We start from the raw sequence: 19,690 nt of genomic DNA on the forward strand, positions 1-19,690 counted from the left end.
GTATAAACACGACGTCTTCTATTCATATATTTTACAGACATGGATCATAAAGTGTCATTATTACTTTTAAATTAAACCGATATACAGGAAACGACTTAATGACTGAACAAGCATATTGGCAGTTTCATTTGGAGAGTTTGTGGATTTATTTATCGTTTCCCTCCCCTGCGTCCTCTGATAACAGCTGACAGTAGATGATGTTTCACAGCTCTGTGCCGGCTCCAAAAAACTGAAGAAACAACAACTAGCCAAAAGTATAAGCGCTCCGTCCCGCCTGTGACTCGCACAATCCTACGCCGTGTGTGTGCAGCTGGTGTAGCCAGTTAAAACATACATCGGCTCCGCTAACAGTCCGCATACGTTAAGCGTTCAACGTAGCCAAAGTCACGCAACCTTGCCCCTATTCTGTCTCCTCACTCAGTATTAGCCTTCTTAAAACGTGTCCCCCTGAACAGTGTAGTTGCAGGGCTCTACAGTGCGACCAATTTGGTCGCAAATGCGACCAAATTTGTAAGGGTGCGACTAAGATTTTTCCTAGGTCGCACCGGTGCACCTAACGTCCTCGCATCCGCTGCCTCTCCACGAACAAAGCGATGTCGTTTATATGGATATGTTTAATGTTGCGTTACATGACCCACTCCTTCTGTAAAGCCGTGCCTGTGTTTGGATCTCGCCTCAGCGCAGCCCCGCCCCCTCCATTCACTCACACACGGGCCGGCTCACCTGCAACATCTGAAAGCTCATGGAGAGACAACGCCGCCGGTCCACATGCTGACTTTGTCTACAGTTTTAATTGTTATTAACACAGCTATATATTAGTATATAAGTATGAGAGGGAAACCTGTATTGGTACCAGGGTTTCCGCTGGTAATTCTCTGTTATTGCGGCCGCCACGGCGAGAAACACAGAAGAAGTTATTGAATGGAACTAACTTCAGTTGGTTGAGTAATAGCGTGTAAGACGGAGCCTGCTGGACCTGGGCGAGAGATCTGACCCATGGCCACATTATCATAGTTCATAAAAATGCTGCGCAGCCAGGGACGATACAGACATTTCATAGCCTACACAAGACGGGTGTAACGCCGCTGACCCGCATTCGACCCGTGCTGGACCCGTTCATAATGAGTCAGCCGTCACTATGCTTCAGTCCATCGCACTCCCCCTCTCTCCCTATATGAGCTACTGGACAATCCGGGTCTGTTATTGAAAACAAGTGAAGGAGCTTTCTCAGAGATATATATTTTTTAATATATCCCAGGCTATTTATTTCAGATAATTTACATACAGTGATGCAGCTCTATATTTTCAAATTGGGAAGGAAACCCTGTCTTTGCATTTTATTTTAAATCACATCTGTTATAATGAAAGAGCTTGTGAAAAGTGGCTTTGACTTAAAACTGAACATTTAGCCCACTTTGTAAAAAACTATAGAGATATATATTGTGTATCACCATTCAGCTGAAAAACACAGAGCTATGATTTTTAGTCCTGGACTAGTGGAAGATCTGATAATAATCAGTGTGGAGGGGCCCAGCTTGGAGGATTTTGATGCTAGGGAGTGTGGCAAGATGGTTTAGCCAAGGCCAAAGGGGAAGAAGGCCAAATGACAGGTGTTGGCCATCTGAGGGGCATATGACAGCAAGGGGGGACCCGCTATAAGACTTTGAGTACAGTCTTATATATATAAAAAAAAATGTACCAACTCCTTATTCTTGTTTAAAATAATTGACATAATATATATATATATATATATATATATATATATATATATATATATATATATATATATATATATATATATATATATATATATATATATATATATATATATATATATATATATATATATATATACACTGGTGCACCTAAATAAAAAAAGTTAGGCGCACCAGTGCGACCAAGGCAAAAAGTTAGTCTGGAGCCCTGAGTTGAATAGCCCTGATAAGCTTTGTACAGTCACATTCACCTGGGCTTAGCGAACAGCTCTTTTACATATCCAGTTCAAAGAGACAGAGGCAAGAAGGGGAAGGGGGCGAAAAAGATTTACTTTTGGGCCACCTAAAACGTACTTTTGCCAACCGAATAAGGGGCTTGGCGGCCCATGCTGCCCATGCTTAAAAATATTAGCATCTATCCCTAGTATTGTGTGCAATTTAGGCAATAAATATTTTGCTTTTCCTAAAAAAGGAAACCTCTCTTTTGTGTATTTATTATTGCTGTTTACTATAAAGTAAAAGTATTTCTTATCCGCTTACTCGATTAAATAAATCGGTAGAATACTTTATTACTAAAATAATCGATAGCTGCAGCCCTACTACAGAGCTGACAAATCAACAGATCCATCGCCATGACAACTGAGCCAAATCCGTCAGCTGATGTGGTTGATAGCTCAGACAGAAGCTTGTAAGTGGACCTGGAGTTGGGACTATTTTGCCTAACTACTATTTCCAAGGGAGAGAATTTGGATGAAATGGTGACAGATATTAAGCATGAATGTCAACAGATCCATCTCAATGACAACTCCACTAATGAAGAAGCGGTGATATGATAGAAAGCTCCAGGAAAAGCTTGTAAGTCGGGGTGGGGGGGGGTTTCGTCAAATTAAATTATTCCTAAAATGGCCTCCACCATGATCCGAACTAATGACCAATGAAAGCTATGAACAGCTATGCATTTCATTGTTTAATCCTTTTGCTCATCAGCCATTAAGTGATGCTTAGTATTCCCCATAGCTGGAGCGGGGACTCTACGTGGGTGCTGTGCTTTAATGCCTGGATTAGCTCCAGTGGGCCGCGCTCCCAGCCCTCCCCTCCACACAACTACCATCTGTGCCACTCAGCAAATCCCAAGGTCCAGTACTCATTCTCATTACATCACCTCACCACGCTCCCGCACGCACGCACTCACTCAGCACGATCGTGGGTGATGCACACTCACGCACATTTGGAGTTCTTCTGATTGCAGCAGTACTCCCCAGACAACTCAAAGGAAATAAATAAATGTTTAACACTTGCATTTAACAGTTGGACATATATCATTAGATAAGGTATATTAAAATATATCACATACATTTTAACCTATCTGCCACTTGACTTTTAGGGTGTCATCTTCCCAAATTTTTTAATTATTCCAGAGACTTGATTTTTCCGACATCTGATAGTTGCAGCCCAGTTGCTAGCCCTCACGTGGTCAGACTTTTAGTTTTGGTGCTAGTAACGTTAGAGAACAGCTCAGGCCAGGCGCCAGGACAAAGTGAGACACGCTCACGTTTTCCGTCGACCCATCTATCGATTTCAGCACCACACCAAGCCTACACACAGGACGCACGACTAGTTCGCGTACAGTCAAGGCAATGAGTGTGTTACCTTATTTTACAGAAATCTATGAATTTGCCTGTTATTTCTGAAAATTTGATAAACAAAAATGTCTGTTATGCTTGAGGAAATGAACCCCCAATAAACAAAACTGCTTAAAAATATGTAAATACCACGGTTGAAATCAGCAGGAGAGACCGGTACAGCCTGACTCTGGACGGTAAAACGGAGATCAGCGCTCCTAGTTAAGTTTATGTTCTGCTTGTTCAACAGTTGTTTGGTAAATTGATATTAAACACATTCAGAGAGGATTTGAATTGCTATTTGTTCTCTCAATTCTCATTGTTTTGGTGCTGGTGATTTTCCTTTTGGAGGTGACTAAAACCTCCATGCTGGAAAAACTATTATTTTCATTATCAATTAATATGCTGATTATTTTCTCTATTGATCAATTACTTGTTTATTTGGTCTAAAAAATAGTGAAAAATACCCCAAATGCTTTTCTCTGTTTTATATCACCTACGGACTGAGGACCAGGAACGGCGCTGCAGAGGAACCCCTAACAGCTCGGAGCGCCTCCGACATCCCTCCAAAACAATCATGTATGTCTGCAGGTCCTGTGTGTGCATGGGTGTATTTGGTAGATTGGGCACTGGGGCACTGGGCACTGTTGACTGTTCTGGAGCTTTATGGATCCAAAAGATTCATCAATTAACTGATACAATAACAACATAATGTCAACAGACACAAAAAAGCTAGTTACAGGCAGGGTCCAAAATTAGCACAATCTACCAACCAAATGCTGGTAGAATATGCAAGTGGCTGATAGATTTGCTTCACTCACCAGCCAAAAAACAATGTAATCCATTGAGTGGCTGGTCAAATTTGATCATTGGATGAAAAAGTTAATTTTGAACCCTGGTTCAGCTAGGCTTGGGCCAGTGTAAAATATTTTAAACCAGTTTGATATCAAGCTAAACACCGAACCGGAATAGCGAATTTGACTACTAGGTGACACACTCGTCTCAGCCGCTCCCGAGTGAGACCAGTGAGAGATCCCAGAATGAGAATGTAGCCACTCCGGACCACATGGTGGCAGTAATGCACCTCTAAGTAAGCCATGGCTTTTCCCTACAGTACTTGATTAATGAAAAAGCTAACTTAAGCTACTGAAAAGCTATTTGACTCAGAAAACAGCGATTCTATTGAGAAGTAGTTAAACTGGTAACGCTACTGCCCAACACCGATGCAATACAAGTTGGATTAAGTCTCATGTTGCCGTCGGCACAGGTTGCTAATGTCAGCTACTTTTTAATTTGCCAGAAGGTGACATAGTGACAAATGAGTTTCAAAAGGTTAGCATAAAACCAAACTAGTTTAGCCTCATAGACCGGAACAACCGGAAATTGTTGCCGTTCTCTAAATCCCATGCTACAGTAAACGACAACAAACTTCGAGCTAGCGAAAATGTCAAGTTTTGAAGAACATTTGGATGGAGCAACAAGGCAGGTCTGCTTGGTTCTTTCAGGGAATGACTGTAAAGATTTATAAAGAATATGTTTAGGGCATTTCCTCTCTAACTGGGACATTTTGGGACAAAGTCCACACGAAGATACACTGGTAAGAGCCAATGAGGTTTCACCATGTATCAGCTCATTTAAATAGCTCACGTTACTGTATTGGGTCAACAGTTAACTTCATTTAATATTGGATGTGGAGTTTTCTTTTGTGGGGTGAAAATGTTCCACCAAAACAAGTTCCTTCCAGAGACTATTTAGCAGAGCCACTGTCACTGCGTCCGGAGCTTTGGGATTGGTTTAAAGAAAGGCAAACAACCCAGAGAGTTTTTCTGCTATCCCAGAATGCATCTGTGGTGTAGGCAGATGTTACTCCACAGTGCTGTGATAGATAGATAGATAGATAGATAGATAGATAGATAGATAGATAGATAGATAGATAGATAGATAGATAGATAGATAGATAGATAGATAGATCTGGATATGCAAGGCTTTAATTCAGTTAACAATCACATTAGAAAGAAAGGCAGAAAATCATCACAATTGAGAAGCTGGAACCACAGAATGTTTGCAAAAAAATGACTTTGTCTATGTGATTAATCAGCTATCAAAATAGTTGCCGCTTCATTTTCTGTTAGTTGATTAATCACTTAATTGACCAATCTAATGTAAGCAAATCATAATGTCATGAAAAAGTTTTTACTCAGCAAGTCCTGTCCCTATTAGACATGCTTGAATACAAGATGCCTCAAGTTTGTGTCACTCTAGCCAAAAGCTGTTTCAGCTATGTCTGTCGCCAGTATGTGCATGTCCACTACCTGAGTGCTGCAGAGTTTCATCTGTTGCTACTTTTTTAATTTGGTACGTAACTCACTGAAATAAGGACCTAATAACACAAGTTTCCTTTAGTTTAGCTTTCTCTCTCATAAAGACTTTATACTTCCCTTTTTCCTTTCTCCTTCCGTTTCTTTCACTTCTATAAACTAAACGCTCATCCCTACAAACTCTTAAAAAACAGTCTACTAGGTTCTATGACATTGATATTTCATAAACTACCAAAATGTGCCCTGATATTTTTTCGATTATCTGTTAAAATGTGAGTGTAAAAACAAGTCCCTGTTTGAACAGCACTGTTCAGTGTAGGAAGTGAAGTAAAAAAGATGGCAACATCACAATCTGACAGTGTTTTAAAGGCATACTATGGAACTTTGCCCTCTTCGGTCCCCCTACAGGTTGTCTAATTGGAACTACAGCTCGCGCGTTCGAAAAGTTACATAGTATGCCTTTAAAAAGGAACTTAAAACCAGTCTGTGGAGTTTATTCAACAACAACACAACTTTCTATAAATGGACATTGATAGAAGTTTTTTTTGTTGTTGGTCAAACTACTTAAATCTTAACGTTTAAGCCAACATGGACAAAAACTCCTTAAAATGAGGAAAAATGGAAATTTGATCTTCAATATCCATGACAACTGGGCAAACCCATGAGCTAAGGAAGATCATTATATGCACTTGAAAGCTCCAGAGGCCTGTACCTTAATTGCTAACATTAGCTAAGGTGCTAAGGCTTATGACTGGTAATTGTTGATTTTGTTTAGATATGCCAAATTGTAATTATATAAGTCATTATTGGGCAGACTATAAGGGGGGGATAGAGTTAGAAAATATGTTTTATGATAATAAAGAGGCGTTTACTTCATAGGCTGTGTACCTGTGTTATTAAACTATCTGGATAACAGATATAACCAAAAGATGTATCCTGGAATTCATTCAAAACTTTAATTTGTTTTTTTAAAAAAGTAGTAAATAAATATTTTTATAATTCGACTGAAAGGAATAAACATATTGGGACAATTAATTGTACTGCAAAATGTGGAATTGTTACAGCTCTTAAGTTCAGGTAGTCCATTTTGATAGCCTGTAGCCCACATGAAATTATTAGATGGTTCCCATTTAGAGACATTTGGTTCCATTTGACACCTGGAATTGTGTCTCCAAGAAACAGCTCATTGCTTGCTTTTGCATGCCAACATAGTGCAGTCAGGTTTAGTGCTAACAATACTGTATCAGTATGCACTACAGAACTGGGGCACACACTATTCAGGCTCTTTCCCTCACTCTTCTAGGATTTAGGGCTTTTGTTTGTTTCCTTGATAGGTGTATAGTTTGGGGAGGGGTTTGTTGCTGATTACTGTAAACAGAGGGGGTTCTTCTTGAGCCTACCTGATTTTGTAGTTGGGTAAGGTGTGTTTCTTCTTGATGACCCGTTTCAGCTGGTTGACTATGATGGAGGTGAGCTGAGGCAGCGGCCTTCCTTCAAACTGGGACTTCACCTCAAAATCCACCAGCGGGTCCTCGAGGAAGGAGAAGGACCAATGGGAGAAGGGCATGCGCGTGAACTGCAGCCTCAGCCTGCCCACCACGCGCCTCATCTTAACGAACAGGTAGGCAGACTTCCCGAACACCAGCTCCACGTCGATGGCCAGGTGGAAGCCGCCATTGTACTCGATGTCCACCTCGAAGTTGAGTTCCTCGGGCATGCCGTCGTCGTTCAGATGCACCGGCTTCATGAGTCTGGCCGTTTTAAAGACGGGCAGAGAATGGCCCAGGGAGATATCCCGGAGACTGAGCCCCTCCAGGAGCCGACCTGCCGTCTTGGTCTGCAGCAGCTCCTCAAACTCCACCTTGATCTTTTTGGTGAGCCAGTGTCTCACGACAGGGGTGTCTCGGAGCTCTCTGAACAGAAACAGAAATATAGCATTTAGGAAATTGCACGTTTCAGGTTTGGCCGCATCAACGGGCTCGCCGTGGGAAGGCGGCGGCGGCGGCTGTTGTTTGGGACTGCCGCCGGGGACAGCCGCTTCCTGCTGCCGCGTTGAGACGGCCTCTTTAGACGCTGGGCTGTCCTGCTGCTGCTGGCCTGGCTCGGCATGTTGGCCTGGCTCGGCACGTTGGCTATTAAAGTAATCCTTCAATGCGTTATCAGGCACTACTTTAACATACTGCACTGTCCTGCCTATGGGCTCGGGGCTTCTCCGGTATATCAGCAAAAACTGTAATATCAACGTAACGACTGCTCCGGAGAACGCGGAAATCAATATTAAGTAAATCATTTCGAGCAGCTGTCGTCTTTACGACAAAGCGTCTTCATAATCAAAGGTTTAGCCGTGTTAACAAAGCAAGTTCCACCTGGTCGCTCTCAAAGCTGCCATATCATCTGCTTCTTTCCTGAGCTTCAGGCTCTTCACCTGATTGGACGAACGGATTACGCCGCTGTGCGTAATGACGGAGGCAGAATGTGTTTCTTAAGATGCGTTCAAGGTATGTCGGACTCACCATCAGTCGACTAGGAAAATATCCAGCAGGACATGTCCTTCGTTATTTCTCCAACTTGTCGTGGCTAAAAGTGTGTGAACACAAGCGATGATACAGCAGCAAACTCGGTCCGATTTTGTCTAAGATAACAAAAAAAACAAAAAATTAATCTTGGTTAAAGACAATTTAGCAGACATACGTACGGCAGCATATTGCTGTCAAATGAGCTGTTTTCTTGTTTTAACAAGTTATGTTAATGTTTTAATGGCTTTGATCTCGTTAATATTACATATAAAGTTATTTCATTTTAAAAAGAAACGTTTTCTCCATATCTAAACACATACCATTGTTACATCAGGAAACTTCCTCTTTATTGTGCAATACCAATCTAGCCTATGACAAGAATGTTATTTTAACAACATACAAACTTATTGAAACAATAAACATAAGTTGGCATGTAGTTATAACAAGAAACATGTTTATATTGGAAAAAAAAGAACCGGTCAATGCTTAAACAGGAGACATTGTAGCCTACATTAGCTTTGGACAGTGTAAAAATATCTTTATCCCCTTAAAAAATACACACATACACATTAAAGGTGCCCTGCCACACAAAACCGTTTTTACTTGTATTTTTTGAAATATGTCAGGTGTTGAATGTGAAAATGAACTGCTACCTCCTCTGTCAGCTCTAGCCACTGAACAGAAATAAGCAGAGAAATCAGACCAATCACAAAAGCTGGTCAGTGTGACATCATGTTGCCTGAGCTCATTACTATTCATGAGCTCACCAAGTTGCACTGGGTAAAGGATGCTGATAGCCAGGCTCTCATTGGCTAGCTGTTAGCCAATCAGAATCAAGCAGCTTAGCTCATTTGAATATTAATGAGAACTCACACAAATCGAGCTGTCTTACTGCAGGCTTTCTACACCACGCTAGAATGGCTTGAAACAAGGTAACCAAGGCATTTTTTCCACAAAAAATGTTACAGAGTCCATGGTAGAACTTCAGACATTACCACAAAGTAATGAAATATGTGTGGCAGGGCACATTTAAATGGTCCCTTATTTTAACTGAATGCATCAGTTTTACCCAATCATGTCACTGTAAATCGAGTAGCAACATTTAGAGATTGTCTCATAATAAAGGGTAAATAAAAAGTAAACCATAGGGCAATACAAAAACAAATGCATTGCTTTCTATGGATTGAATTTTGCAAGTCTTATATCTAAATAAATACAAATATTTTCCAATTGGACATCCTGTGAAGCAAAGGCCACATGTATCAACATTTCCTTAATGGCTTGTTCCCTGTAGGGAAACTTATTGATTTGTGTAGGTGCCAGCATCCCTTCACCACATGGACATAATAAAGTTGGGCCTTGATTAAACCTTCTTGTATCCAAATATACCTGTGTCCCCTGAGTCAAAATAACACGTGGCATTGTAATTAGCTTTGTAAAGAAACTTTGTAAAGAAATTCAGAGGTTAGACTTGATCATTCTTATCTATGGATGGAAATATTTGTGCTGTAGCCTGAACTATTTTGCACTTCAGAATTTTAACCATGCATACACACATTTATCATATGTTTGCATTATCGCTGTTCCATTAAGGAAGCATACCAGTAGAAATATATATTCATATTTGTAAGTGGGATATATATAAGTAAGTGGGATTGTCTGGAATCTGGCAATATAATAACCATTATGGTGGGATACACTGGCTAAGCAATTTAAAGAAATGTCTGTGCTGACATAAATAGTTTACATGAGAATACATTATAATTTTGGCCCAAAGTTGGAGACCATGTAGAAATTTTGTTGCAATTTCAAAACCGCTTGTTGTACCGATGCATGTGTTGAGTGAAGAGTTTGTGAGATATTTCAGAGAGTAATGGGTGTGCAGAGATTTATGCAGAATGCAAATATGATAACAATTCATGTAAGTTGAATGTTAATTTTCTCGCAAACCATTTGTCACAGCAACTGGCGCTAATATCATTGGAAAGCTTAGATTCTGGTTGAGGTGGTTGTGCCAGACTCACGCCTTTGGCTGAGTCTCTGTCAGAGGGAGAGCAGGTGATGGTTGTGAAGAAGTTGGTCATTTTATGGCGCAGATTAACAATTTTGCATGCACTAGATCTGTGTCACGTTCTCATTAGGGGCTGAGGCCCCCTAAAGGTCTGATCCTAGAATTGCCCCTGCTGCTACTTCATACTTGTACTCCACTACACCTCTGAGGGAAAGTTTGTAATGTTTACCGCACTACATTTATCTGACAGCTTTTGCTTTATTGCTTCACGCTGGTCTTGTTTCTGCAACAGCTCATTGAGTATCGGATACAATTAAAACTTTTGAGGAAATATTTTCCTTTGACATATTGGTCCAGTATTAAATGAGATCGCTGCAGTCGGCAACGGAGAAACAAGCTACAATGTAAGTTAATAGGACAATTGCCCAGCTTGGATTTACGTTCATAAACGCTCGTTTTGCCACTTACAGGCTCAAATTAATATAAGTGTCTGACAACATTATTGAAATGATTTCTAAGGAGGTCGACCTTTCTGTTAAAGAGTAAGATCCTTTTTTTAAACATAAAAAGTCCGCGAAATTGCGTACGCTAAACCCACCAGACTCCATGTAAATAAACATTTTAGCATTGTAAAATATGGACATTCTAGAACATCTCTGAGCTCTGAGCAGCTCCAGCTGGGGACAGCTAGGTCACCGAAACCGGGTCCCCGGAAACCAGGGACGTCTGGTCACCCTATCCTGGAGACATAAATCCATTCAAATATTTAGTAAATGGACTCTAATATATTTTCTAGTCTTAACGACTACTCAAAGGGCTTTAACATAGTACAGGAACCATTCACCATTCACACACATTCATACACTGGTGGCCGAGGCTGTCAGGGTTTGTCTTGCCAAATGACTCTTTGACATAGGACTGCAGGGTCAGGGATCAGGGATCAAACCACTGACCTTCCGATTGGTAGGCAACTGCTCTACCACCTGAACCACAGCCACAGCTGCCCCTGGTTTACAGTTCATTTTTAAAATAAAGCCTGGTAATATCCTAAAACTGCCGGTCACTGTAGTTTTAGCAAGCATCACTCAAACAGGAGGAAATAATAGGCTTGTTCGAGATAAACTGCACCTCGCCTGTAAAGTGAACGAGAGCAGGCGGCAGCCACGGTAAAGTCTTTTCCGTGACGTTTCCAGCAGCCTTCAGGCTGAACAGGAAGTCACAGAAACACACACATCCTGTTATGTCCCATTCCGATTTAGTAAAATATTATCAGACCCAAATATCAGCTTGTACACAGCCTCCAGTTGTTTTTATGAAGACAGAGTAGCTGTTACAGTATTTCTGAATTGCTAAAACACTAAAATCCATTTGCAAAACCAAAGTTGCAAGTGTACAAACCACTTTATTGATTGAATCACACAGTTTGCAGAACTTTAAACACTTCTCAACTGGCAAATCGGAATCACTCTTTGTGCAAAACTGTAAACACATTGTCATTCACAAAGCACATGTAGCATTGTGATGCACTTCAACTCAAAATGGCACAACACAGCCCCCAAAAGTGAAACACAAGCAACACACTGTTGTCATTGGTAACACACAAACTCAAAATTGAACACACCTGTTTCAAATCAGTAATGTGTTGCACCTAATCAGTAATCAGGATATAAAGCCATGTCAAATCCAAATGGCATGTGTGTCACCGCCATGTGACTGTAGGGCCTTACAACACTGCCCATCTTCTAACGTTTCTGTATGCTCTACAGGAAGCACTACTGAGACGTGAACAGAGAGGTGATGAGCAGGCAGAGCATCCCATGTATGTGGTAATCTGGGACAATGTGAACTTTCACCGTGGTCCTAGAATTTGTGAGTGGTTTGAAAATAACCCACGTTTTATAAATGTGTGCCTCCCACCATACTCTCCCTTCCTTAATCCCATTGAAGAATTTTTTTTCTGCATGGAGGTGGAAGGTCAATGACAGAAATCCTTATGCACAGGAAAATCTCATTCAGTCAATGGATGCAGCATGTGACAACATTGGAGTGGAAGCGATTCAAGGTTGGATTCGGCATGCTAAAGGATTCTTTTCCCGTTGTTTAGCAAGGGACAGGATTACCTGTGACGTTGATGAGGTCCTGTGGCCTGACCATGCCCAGAGGCATGATGCTGAGGCAGAATGATTCCAAGACATTGCTTGCTATCGATCTGCTGCATATTTTGTTTGTGACTACATTTGTGTGCAAGTACTTCATAATAAATATGATTTTTCCCCTGCTCTGCCCTGAGTGCAGTGTTTTGCATTTATCTCTGTAGTGTGTATGCATTAGCTGGATGTGTGTGTTATCTGAAAACAGTGTTTGGTTTTGGGTAAAGATAACATAGTTCTGAAGCAATTGTTTGATATAGCAAGACAAGTCAAAGGTTTTGACAGTGTAGCTTAAGTTTGGTGATTTGTGTTTAAGGTTTTGAGAAAGCGACAGAAACATTAAAAAAATGTGTTTCAGCAATTCAGAAATACTGTAAATGCTCTGCATACAATCTGTAGCTGATTTTAATTACCAACAGACTGTAGATGATCTGTAATCTGAACAGATTTAGTTTCTCTGATTTCTAAACGTCACTAACAGCCACACGTGGTTTGTACAGAATAAGCCTTTCAATCAGACAAACAGCAGTTAAAATCAATTCAAAAACAAAAAGTTTATATAATCATCATGTTGTGTTGATTCTGATCCAATCAGCTGAGAGGCAGGCATTTCCCGGCATTCCCTGGGTCCGCCTGGGTCTTACAGTTGGTGAAACCAATAGACAGTTAAATAAATGGACACAACGCTGCCGTAGATTTCCACGGAGACCGGTGAAGTCAATTAGAAGCACTTTTCCAGTTAGGGCTGAGCGTTACTGAGCAGGCTCCAACTGAGCTTGAAGACGTAGATGTGACGTGAGCAACCTGTCTGAAAGTGTGAAGACTTCTGGTAGCTGTGCCGAGAGAAATCTCAATCATTCCCAATCTTACAGAGACTGAGAGCATGAGTAGGATGAGCCATGAGCATAGGAGCGGGAGCAACTTTTGGTAAGTATTCTGATTAATTATTTTGTCATTTTCACTGTATGCCTCCTCCAGAATAAAGTACAAAGAGTGTGTGTTGATGGTGATGAAGGAACATGTCAGCCAGTGTAACAGTGTGACTCAATAATTATGAGTATCTTTAAAAAGCAAATTTATTTATTTGTAGTTTATTTAAATAGGGACAGATACAAAAAACATAGATTACAGAAATAACAATCCGATGCCTGTATCACAGTGTTTGTAGCCATGGCTAATTCGCAACACCTGTCCCTAGGAGGGCTTTTAACAGTTCAAATAATAGAAGTCAAATTTTTACAGTGAATACAATAAATGTCCAAAAAAAACAGTTAACAGCAATAAAAATAAGTGTAGTAAATAAACATTAACTCAGACTCACACAGATGCACACCTCACATACACACAGCTATGTATTTCATATGGCATGATCACACTGCTGCCGCTGTATTAGCCATGCTTTTACTAATTTTTTTTTTTTTTTTTTTTTTTTTTAAAAAGGTGGACAATTTGCATATAGCCTTTATATTTGTAGGGAGCCAGTTCCACAGTTTGGCTCCCTTCACGGAAAAAACATTTTGGGCAAAAGAGGTTTTACAAAATGGAATTTTACAGTCTCCACATGCAGCAGCTCTTGTGGATCTTGAAGATTCCAACCTGTTCACGAATTTACAAAGTGGTTCAGGTGCAAGTCCAGCTAAACATTTAAAAAACAACTGTATGTATCTAAGATTAACAAAATTAACAAAGTTTAAGATTTTATAATACATGAAAACAATGTAAGTCTTTTCATTTTTTCTTTATTTGTGGTTGACCTTATAGCTGTATAAGTAAAACATCACAAGATGTTGTTTTTAATGGAGTGCTAATGCGTCAATCCACATGCTTGGCCTCAAAACTGCTGAAGATATGCAACACCGTACATCTTTATCCAAGTACAGATTGCATTGCAGATGCATTGGCAGTTGTAGGGTTGTCTGGGTCCCTGCAGAGCTGCACCAGCAGCTGGTAAGTAAGTTAGTAAGTAAAGTTTATTTATATAGCACTTTTCACAGATAAAAATCACAAGGTGCTTCAACATGAAATAAAACAAATAAAAGACATAAGAATACAAAGGAAAACATAGGTAAATAAAATCAGACAGCCATAAAAACCTTAGTCTAACCAAAAGCTTGTTTTAGTAGCGCGACTGTTCAGCTGCTTTTTCCAACTGATGAATTTATTATCTGGAACCTAGATAACAGAAGAGTACATTCACTCTACTGCTGTAATTGTTAGATTATTTTTTCATGGGTCAGCTGTGTTGAGGAGTAAACCTCCTCTATATATGGGTGCCTGCTCTACCAGGTGAGCTATCCAGGCACCCAACTGCTGTAATTGTTGATTTGATGAACACTGGCCTGGGCCACCTTCTGCTACATGCTGATAAACAAACTTAAGAGAAATTTAACAATTGCGGGAGCACCACGCTACTTCTACTTCCTGTCATGTGGTACACATGTGTAATCCTGTCCACTCAGTGTGTTCAGCCACGGGGAAAGAGTCATCACCACACAGCCCCTGTAATGGGTTTCTATTTGTTACAGCTTGTCATCATTAATACAGTATTCACAAAATAAGAATGATATATTTTCCCGCTTCAGTCCCCCTACAGGTTGCAAGCGGAATTGTCCATTACATTACATTATGTAAGTTTGCCAGATCGGGTATGTCAAGGAGGTAAGTAGCGCGGCTTGGACCCAAATGCAGTTCAGTTAAGAAAACAGTTTATTAACAAAAAACTTACAAGTAGTTCCAAAAGCACGCAGGCCAGGAAGCAAGGAAGCCAGGAATGAGCAGGCACACACAGTACACCACTCCAAAACCACTTGACACCACTGAACAGCAACACATGCCACACACAGACAGAACGTAATGATCCCACAAGACACCAAGGAAACACAGAGACTAAATACACAGGGTAATGAGGAAATGAGGGACAGGTGACACAAGGGCTGGGGAACAGGTGAAACATCAGACAATCACAAGGGTGGGAAAACCAAAAGACAGGAAGTAAAACCAGACAAAACTAGGGAGAAAAGACAGACTTCAAAATATAACAGGAAATGGGAAATCCAACAGAAAACATGAAACCAACTAAACAAAGAAACTTGACAAAGGGACTAGACGCCACAGGATAGCGCGAGCTGTAGTTTCAATGAGACAACCTGTAGGGGGACCGAAGCAGGAAAGGTTCTCTAGCGTTGCTTTAAGAATGAGCTCAGTAATGAAGGATTCCCTTTCTCTCCAAGATCCTTGAGAAGGTAGTTGCTAATCAGTTATGTGATTTTCTACATAGCAATAGTTTATTTGAGGACTTTCAATCAGGATTTAGAAAGCATCATAGCACAGAGACGGCACTGGTGAAAATTACTAACGACCTTCTAACTGCTGCAGACAAAGGACTTGTCTCCATACTTTTTTTACTAGATCTTAGTGCTGCATTTGACATTACTGACCATACAATCCTGTTACAGAGATTGGCATACTAGTTGGCATTAAAGGAATCGCACTAAACTGGTTTAAATCCTATTTCTCTGATCGATCTCAATTTGTTAATGTTAATGATAAATCCTCCAAGTATGCTAAAGTTAGCCATGGCGTTCCACAAGGCTCAGTGCTTGGATCAATTCTATTCTCCTTATATATGCTTCCTCTAGGCAATATTATTAGGAAACACTCAATTAACTTTCACTGTTATGCAGATGACACCCAATTATACTTGTCAATCAAACCAGACGAAACCACTTCAAGCATGCATTAAAGATATAAAATCCTGGATGACCTATAATTTTCTGATGTTAAACTCAGACAAAACTGAAGTTATTGTGCTGGGCCCTAAACACCTCCAAACTTCATTATCTAAAGATATAGCTACTCTGGATGGTATTGCCCTGGCCTCCAGCACTACTGTCAGAAATCTAGGAGTTATTTTTGATCAGGATATATCCTTTAACGCCCATCTTAAACAAAGCTCAAGAACAGCCTTTTTTCATCTTTGTAACATTGCCAATATTAGGAACATCCTGTCTCAAAACGATGCTGAAAAACTACTCCATGCATTCGTTACTTCCAGGCTGGACTATTGTAATTCATTAATTAATATAATTATACAATACTATAAATAAAATTATTAACAATACAATAATTAATTGTCAGGTTGCTCAAATAAGTCCCTTAAGACTCTCCAGCTGATCCAGAATGCTGCAGCAAGTGTTCTGACAAAAACTAAGAAAAGAGATCATATTTCTCCTGTATTAGCTTCTCTGCATTGGCTTCCTGTAAAATCCAGGATTGAATTTAAAATCCCTGACCTATAAAGCTCTAAATGGTCAAGCACCATCATATCTAGAAGAGCTCCTTGTACCTTATTGTCCCACTAGAGCACTGCGCTCCCAGAATGCAGAGTTACTTGTGGTACCTAGAGTCTCTTAAAAGTAAAATGGGAGCCAGAGCCTTCAGCTACCAGGCTCCACTCCTGTGGAACCAGCTCCCAGTCTGGGTTCGGGGGCCAGAAACCGTCACCACTTTTAAGAATGAACTTAAATCTCTCCTCTTTGATAAAAGCTTATAGTTAGGGAGTGAGGAGTTGCAGCGTCCGCCTAGCCCGGCCACCTGCTTCTCTTCATAGTCGTCAGATTAATAATATAACAAAACTAGAAGGAGGCAGGCCAGTACAGCCCGATCCGGCAGGGGAGAGTTCTAAGCCCGACCAGACTCCTCTCCTTAACCTGTCTCTCTTAGTTACACTGTTATAGTTCTAGACTGCCGGGGGATTTCCTTCCTTTGACACACTGAGCTTCTCTCTCCTCTCCTTTTCCATTTGTGTGCATCCCGTCCCAGTAATGCTTGTTACTAACCTAGCTCTGAAGAGTTTCCTCCCCGGAGTCCTTATGTTTTTTCACCCAGCGTATTTCCTTGGAGTACGTTGGCTCCAAGATCTTGGTTGCAGCTGTCGCTGTGGTCCTGCTGCACTCCCTGCTAAGCTCTGTGGTGCCCTGCAATGTCATGCTGCGTCCTGCTGAACCCTGCTGCTTCCTGCTACGTCCATCCATGCTCTGCTGTGCCACGCTACATCCTGTAACGCCCTGCAGCGCCCTGATATGACATGAACTACTACGACTACCATTTGAAGTCACTGTTCCATTATCTTTAATGTGACTATTATTGCCACTGTTCATCACATCCTCAACCGGCACCGTCAGACACCGCCTACCAATGGCGCTTTTCCATTACATGGTACCTGCTCGACTCGCCTCGACTCTACTCGCCTTTTTTGGTTTTCCATTACGAAAAACAGTACCTGGTACCTGCTAACAGGTACTTTTTTTAGTACCACCTCAGTCGAGGTTCCAAGCGAGCTGAGGCGAGCCGAAAAGGTGACGTGAAAACCTGCAGGCTGCTGACTGGTCGGAAAGAATCGTCACTGATCTCTGCATTGCTAGCGACAGACGGCATTTTTAAATAGTTTAGCCAGCGGTGTTTTTTTGCTGCCGGAGGCTCCACGCAGAACTTTCTCCGTAGCATACAAGTGGCCTGATGGTTATACTTGTGCGCTGGTGTGTGCATGTGTGATGTGTGTGTGTGGGGAGCTGGTGAGCGAGGGAGAAGTGAGAGAGTGACGGTGATTATCTCCGCAGCGAGTAGCGACTCTAGAGTCATATATATGTGAGAGAAACTAAGTGTCTCCCCTGTTCTTTCTGACCACGGTGCGAAATCTGGAGCAGGAGACATTAACTATCTCTTTGATATCATGTTCAGACGGAGAACCTGGAAATGAGTCGGGGAAAAGCCATTGGGAAAAGCCATTAAAGCAACGCTACTAAGCCACGCCCACGGCAGTCGCTATGACGACCAGCCACGCTGAGGCGGTACTAAATCTGCAATGGAAAACGGACGCACAGCGCGTTGAGGCGAGTAGAGTCGAGGCGAGTAGAGTCGAGCAGGTACCATGTAATGGAAAAGCGCCACAAGAGTCTGGGTCTGTCCGAGGTTTCTTCCTAATAGGGAGTTTTTCCTCGCCACTGTCGCACTGCTTGCTCTTGGGGGAATTATTAGAATTTTTGGGGCTTTGTAAATTATAAATTGTGGTCTAGACCTACTCTATCTGTAAAGTGTCTCGAGATAACTCTTGTTATGATTTGATACTATAAATAAAATTGAATTGAACTGCTATTGTTACTTGATATTGCCATATCATTAGTGCTGACAAAAAGCATAAAATCCACCAATGATTGAGTGATTTAGGGAGACAGAGTCAGATTTGATGAAAGGGGGACCAGATTGTTCAAAAGTCTACAGTTTTTATTTACAGGTACTGGTACAATATTGGTGACTACGAAAGAGTATTAAGACCACATGTGAGAAATGTATCTGAGTTCTGAGAATAAAGTCAGAATCCTAACTTTAAACTAAGATAGTTTAGAAAGACAGTAGCTCCCAAGACGGCGGCCGCCTGTATATGAGAACGCGACTGTCTTTCTAAACTATCTTTTTAATAAACTGTCTGTACACTTACAAAGTTCTCAATGCTTCGGTTAACATTTAGGGACCCTCATTATGCTACCGTTAAAGTGTTTTGAGCCTTTTTAGTGGTATAAATTTATTTATTTACTTTCCCTGTGCCCCGAATACTAGCATTGTAAGCTAATCAGTGGTCCGCGCTAGATTCTTTCAAGCTACAACACATTTGATTAGCATGAAAACATGTTTCAGAGAACGACAGAGTGGGTACACATCTGTTATTATCCCCTAGGTTTGTTTTGCGCCGGAATTGTCCTTTATTTTACTTTCAAATATATGCATTATGAACAAAGAACCGTCATTATTTCCAAGCAATGCTGTGCTGAGTTAGCTAGCTAGCTAACATTAGCGTGTTTTGCCTTGGAGCAAACGTAGGTGTTTTTGTTAATCCTATCGACATTTAGTTAGTTGTGAATGGGGCCTCCCACACTGCTTGATCCCTGCTCGGCATTTCTCCCCTTGGGTGTTAGGTTTCGGGAAGAGAAAAAATTCCACCACCCCGTCCAAACTTTTAGGATACCGGGTATCGGATTTGTACAATCCATAGCACAACGCTTCGGTGTGTTTCCCTCGCTTGAAAGCTTGACAGACCTCCCAGGCCTAGTTACAGTTGCTAAGCCACGAATGACCTGTGGCAGTTTTTGGGTGTGGCTTAGCGAAGGATCAATTGGGGGTAACATTTGTTGTTTTGCATTTATTTAAGGGTGAGGCTATTTGCACCCCTGGTACAATTAGCAGTATGCTATTTGTACCCTGGTGCAATTAGAAGTGTATGCTATTTGCACCCCTGGTACAATTAGCAGTGTATGCTATTTGCACCCCTGTGCATTTACAGTACCTTGGCATATATTTACACA

The 19,690-nt window shown here is 41.1% G+C and overlaps 1 protein-coding gene across 2 annotated transcripts in view; it reads right to left on the minus strand.

Annotated features, from left to right (window-relative positions):
• pdzd8 (PDZ domain containing 8) overlaps window positions 1–8,083 on the minus strand; it is an 80,228-nt gene extending 72,145 nt beyond the window's left edge. For both annotated transcript variants that reach the window (XM_039783473.1, XM_039783472.1), the window contains exon 1: window positions 7,056–8,083. In XM_039783473.1, the coding sequence (XP_039639407.1) occupies window positions 7,056–7,945 (890 nt within the window). In that variant the 5' untranslated portion in view covers window positions 7,946–8,083. The remainder of the gene's footprint in view (window positions 1–7,055) is intronic.
• Between the last annotated feature and the right edge of the window lie 11,607 nt (window positions 8,084–19,690).

This window comes from Perca fluviatilis, chromosome 19 (assembly GCF_010015445.1).
Source record: "Perca fluviatilis chromosome 19, GENO_Pfluv_1.0, whole genome shotgun sequence".
In the NCBI taxonomy this organism is placed as follows: domain Eukaryota; kingdom Metazoa; phylum Chordata; class Actinopteri; order Perciformes; family Percidae; genus Perca; species Perca fluviatilis.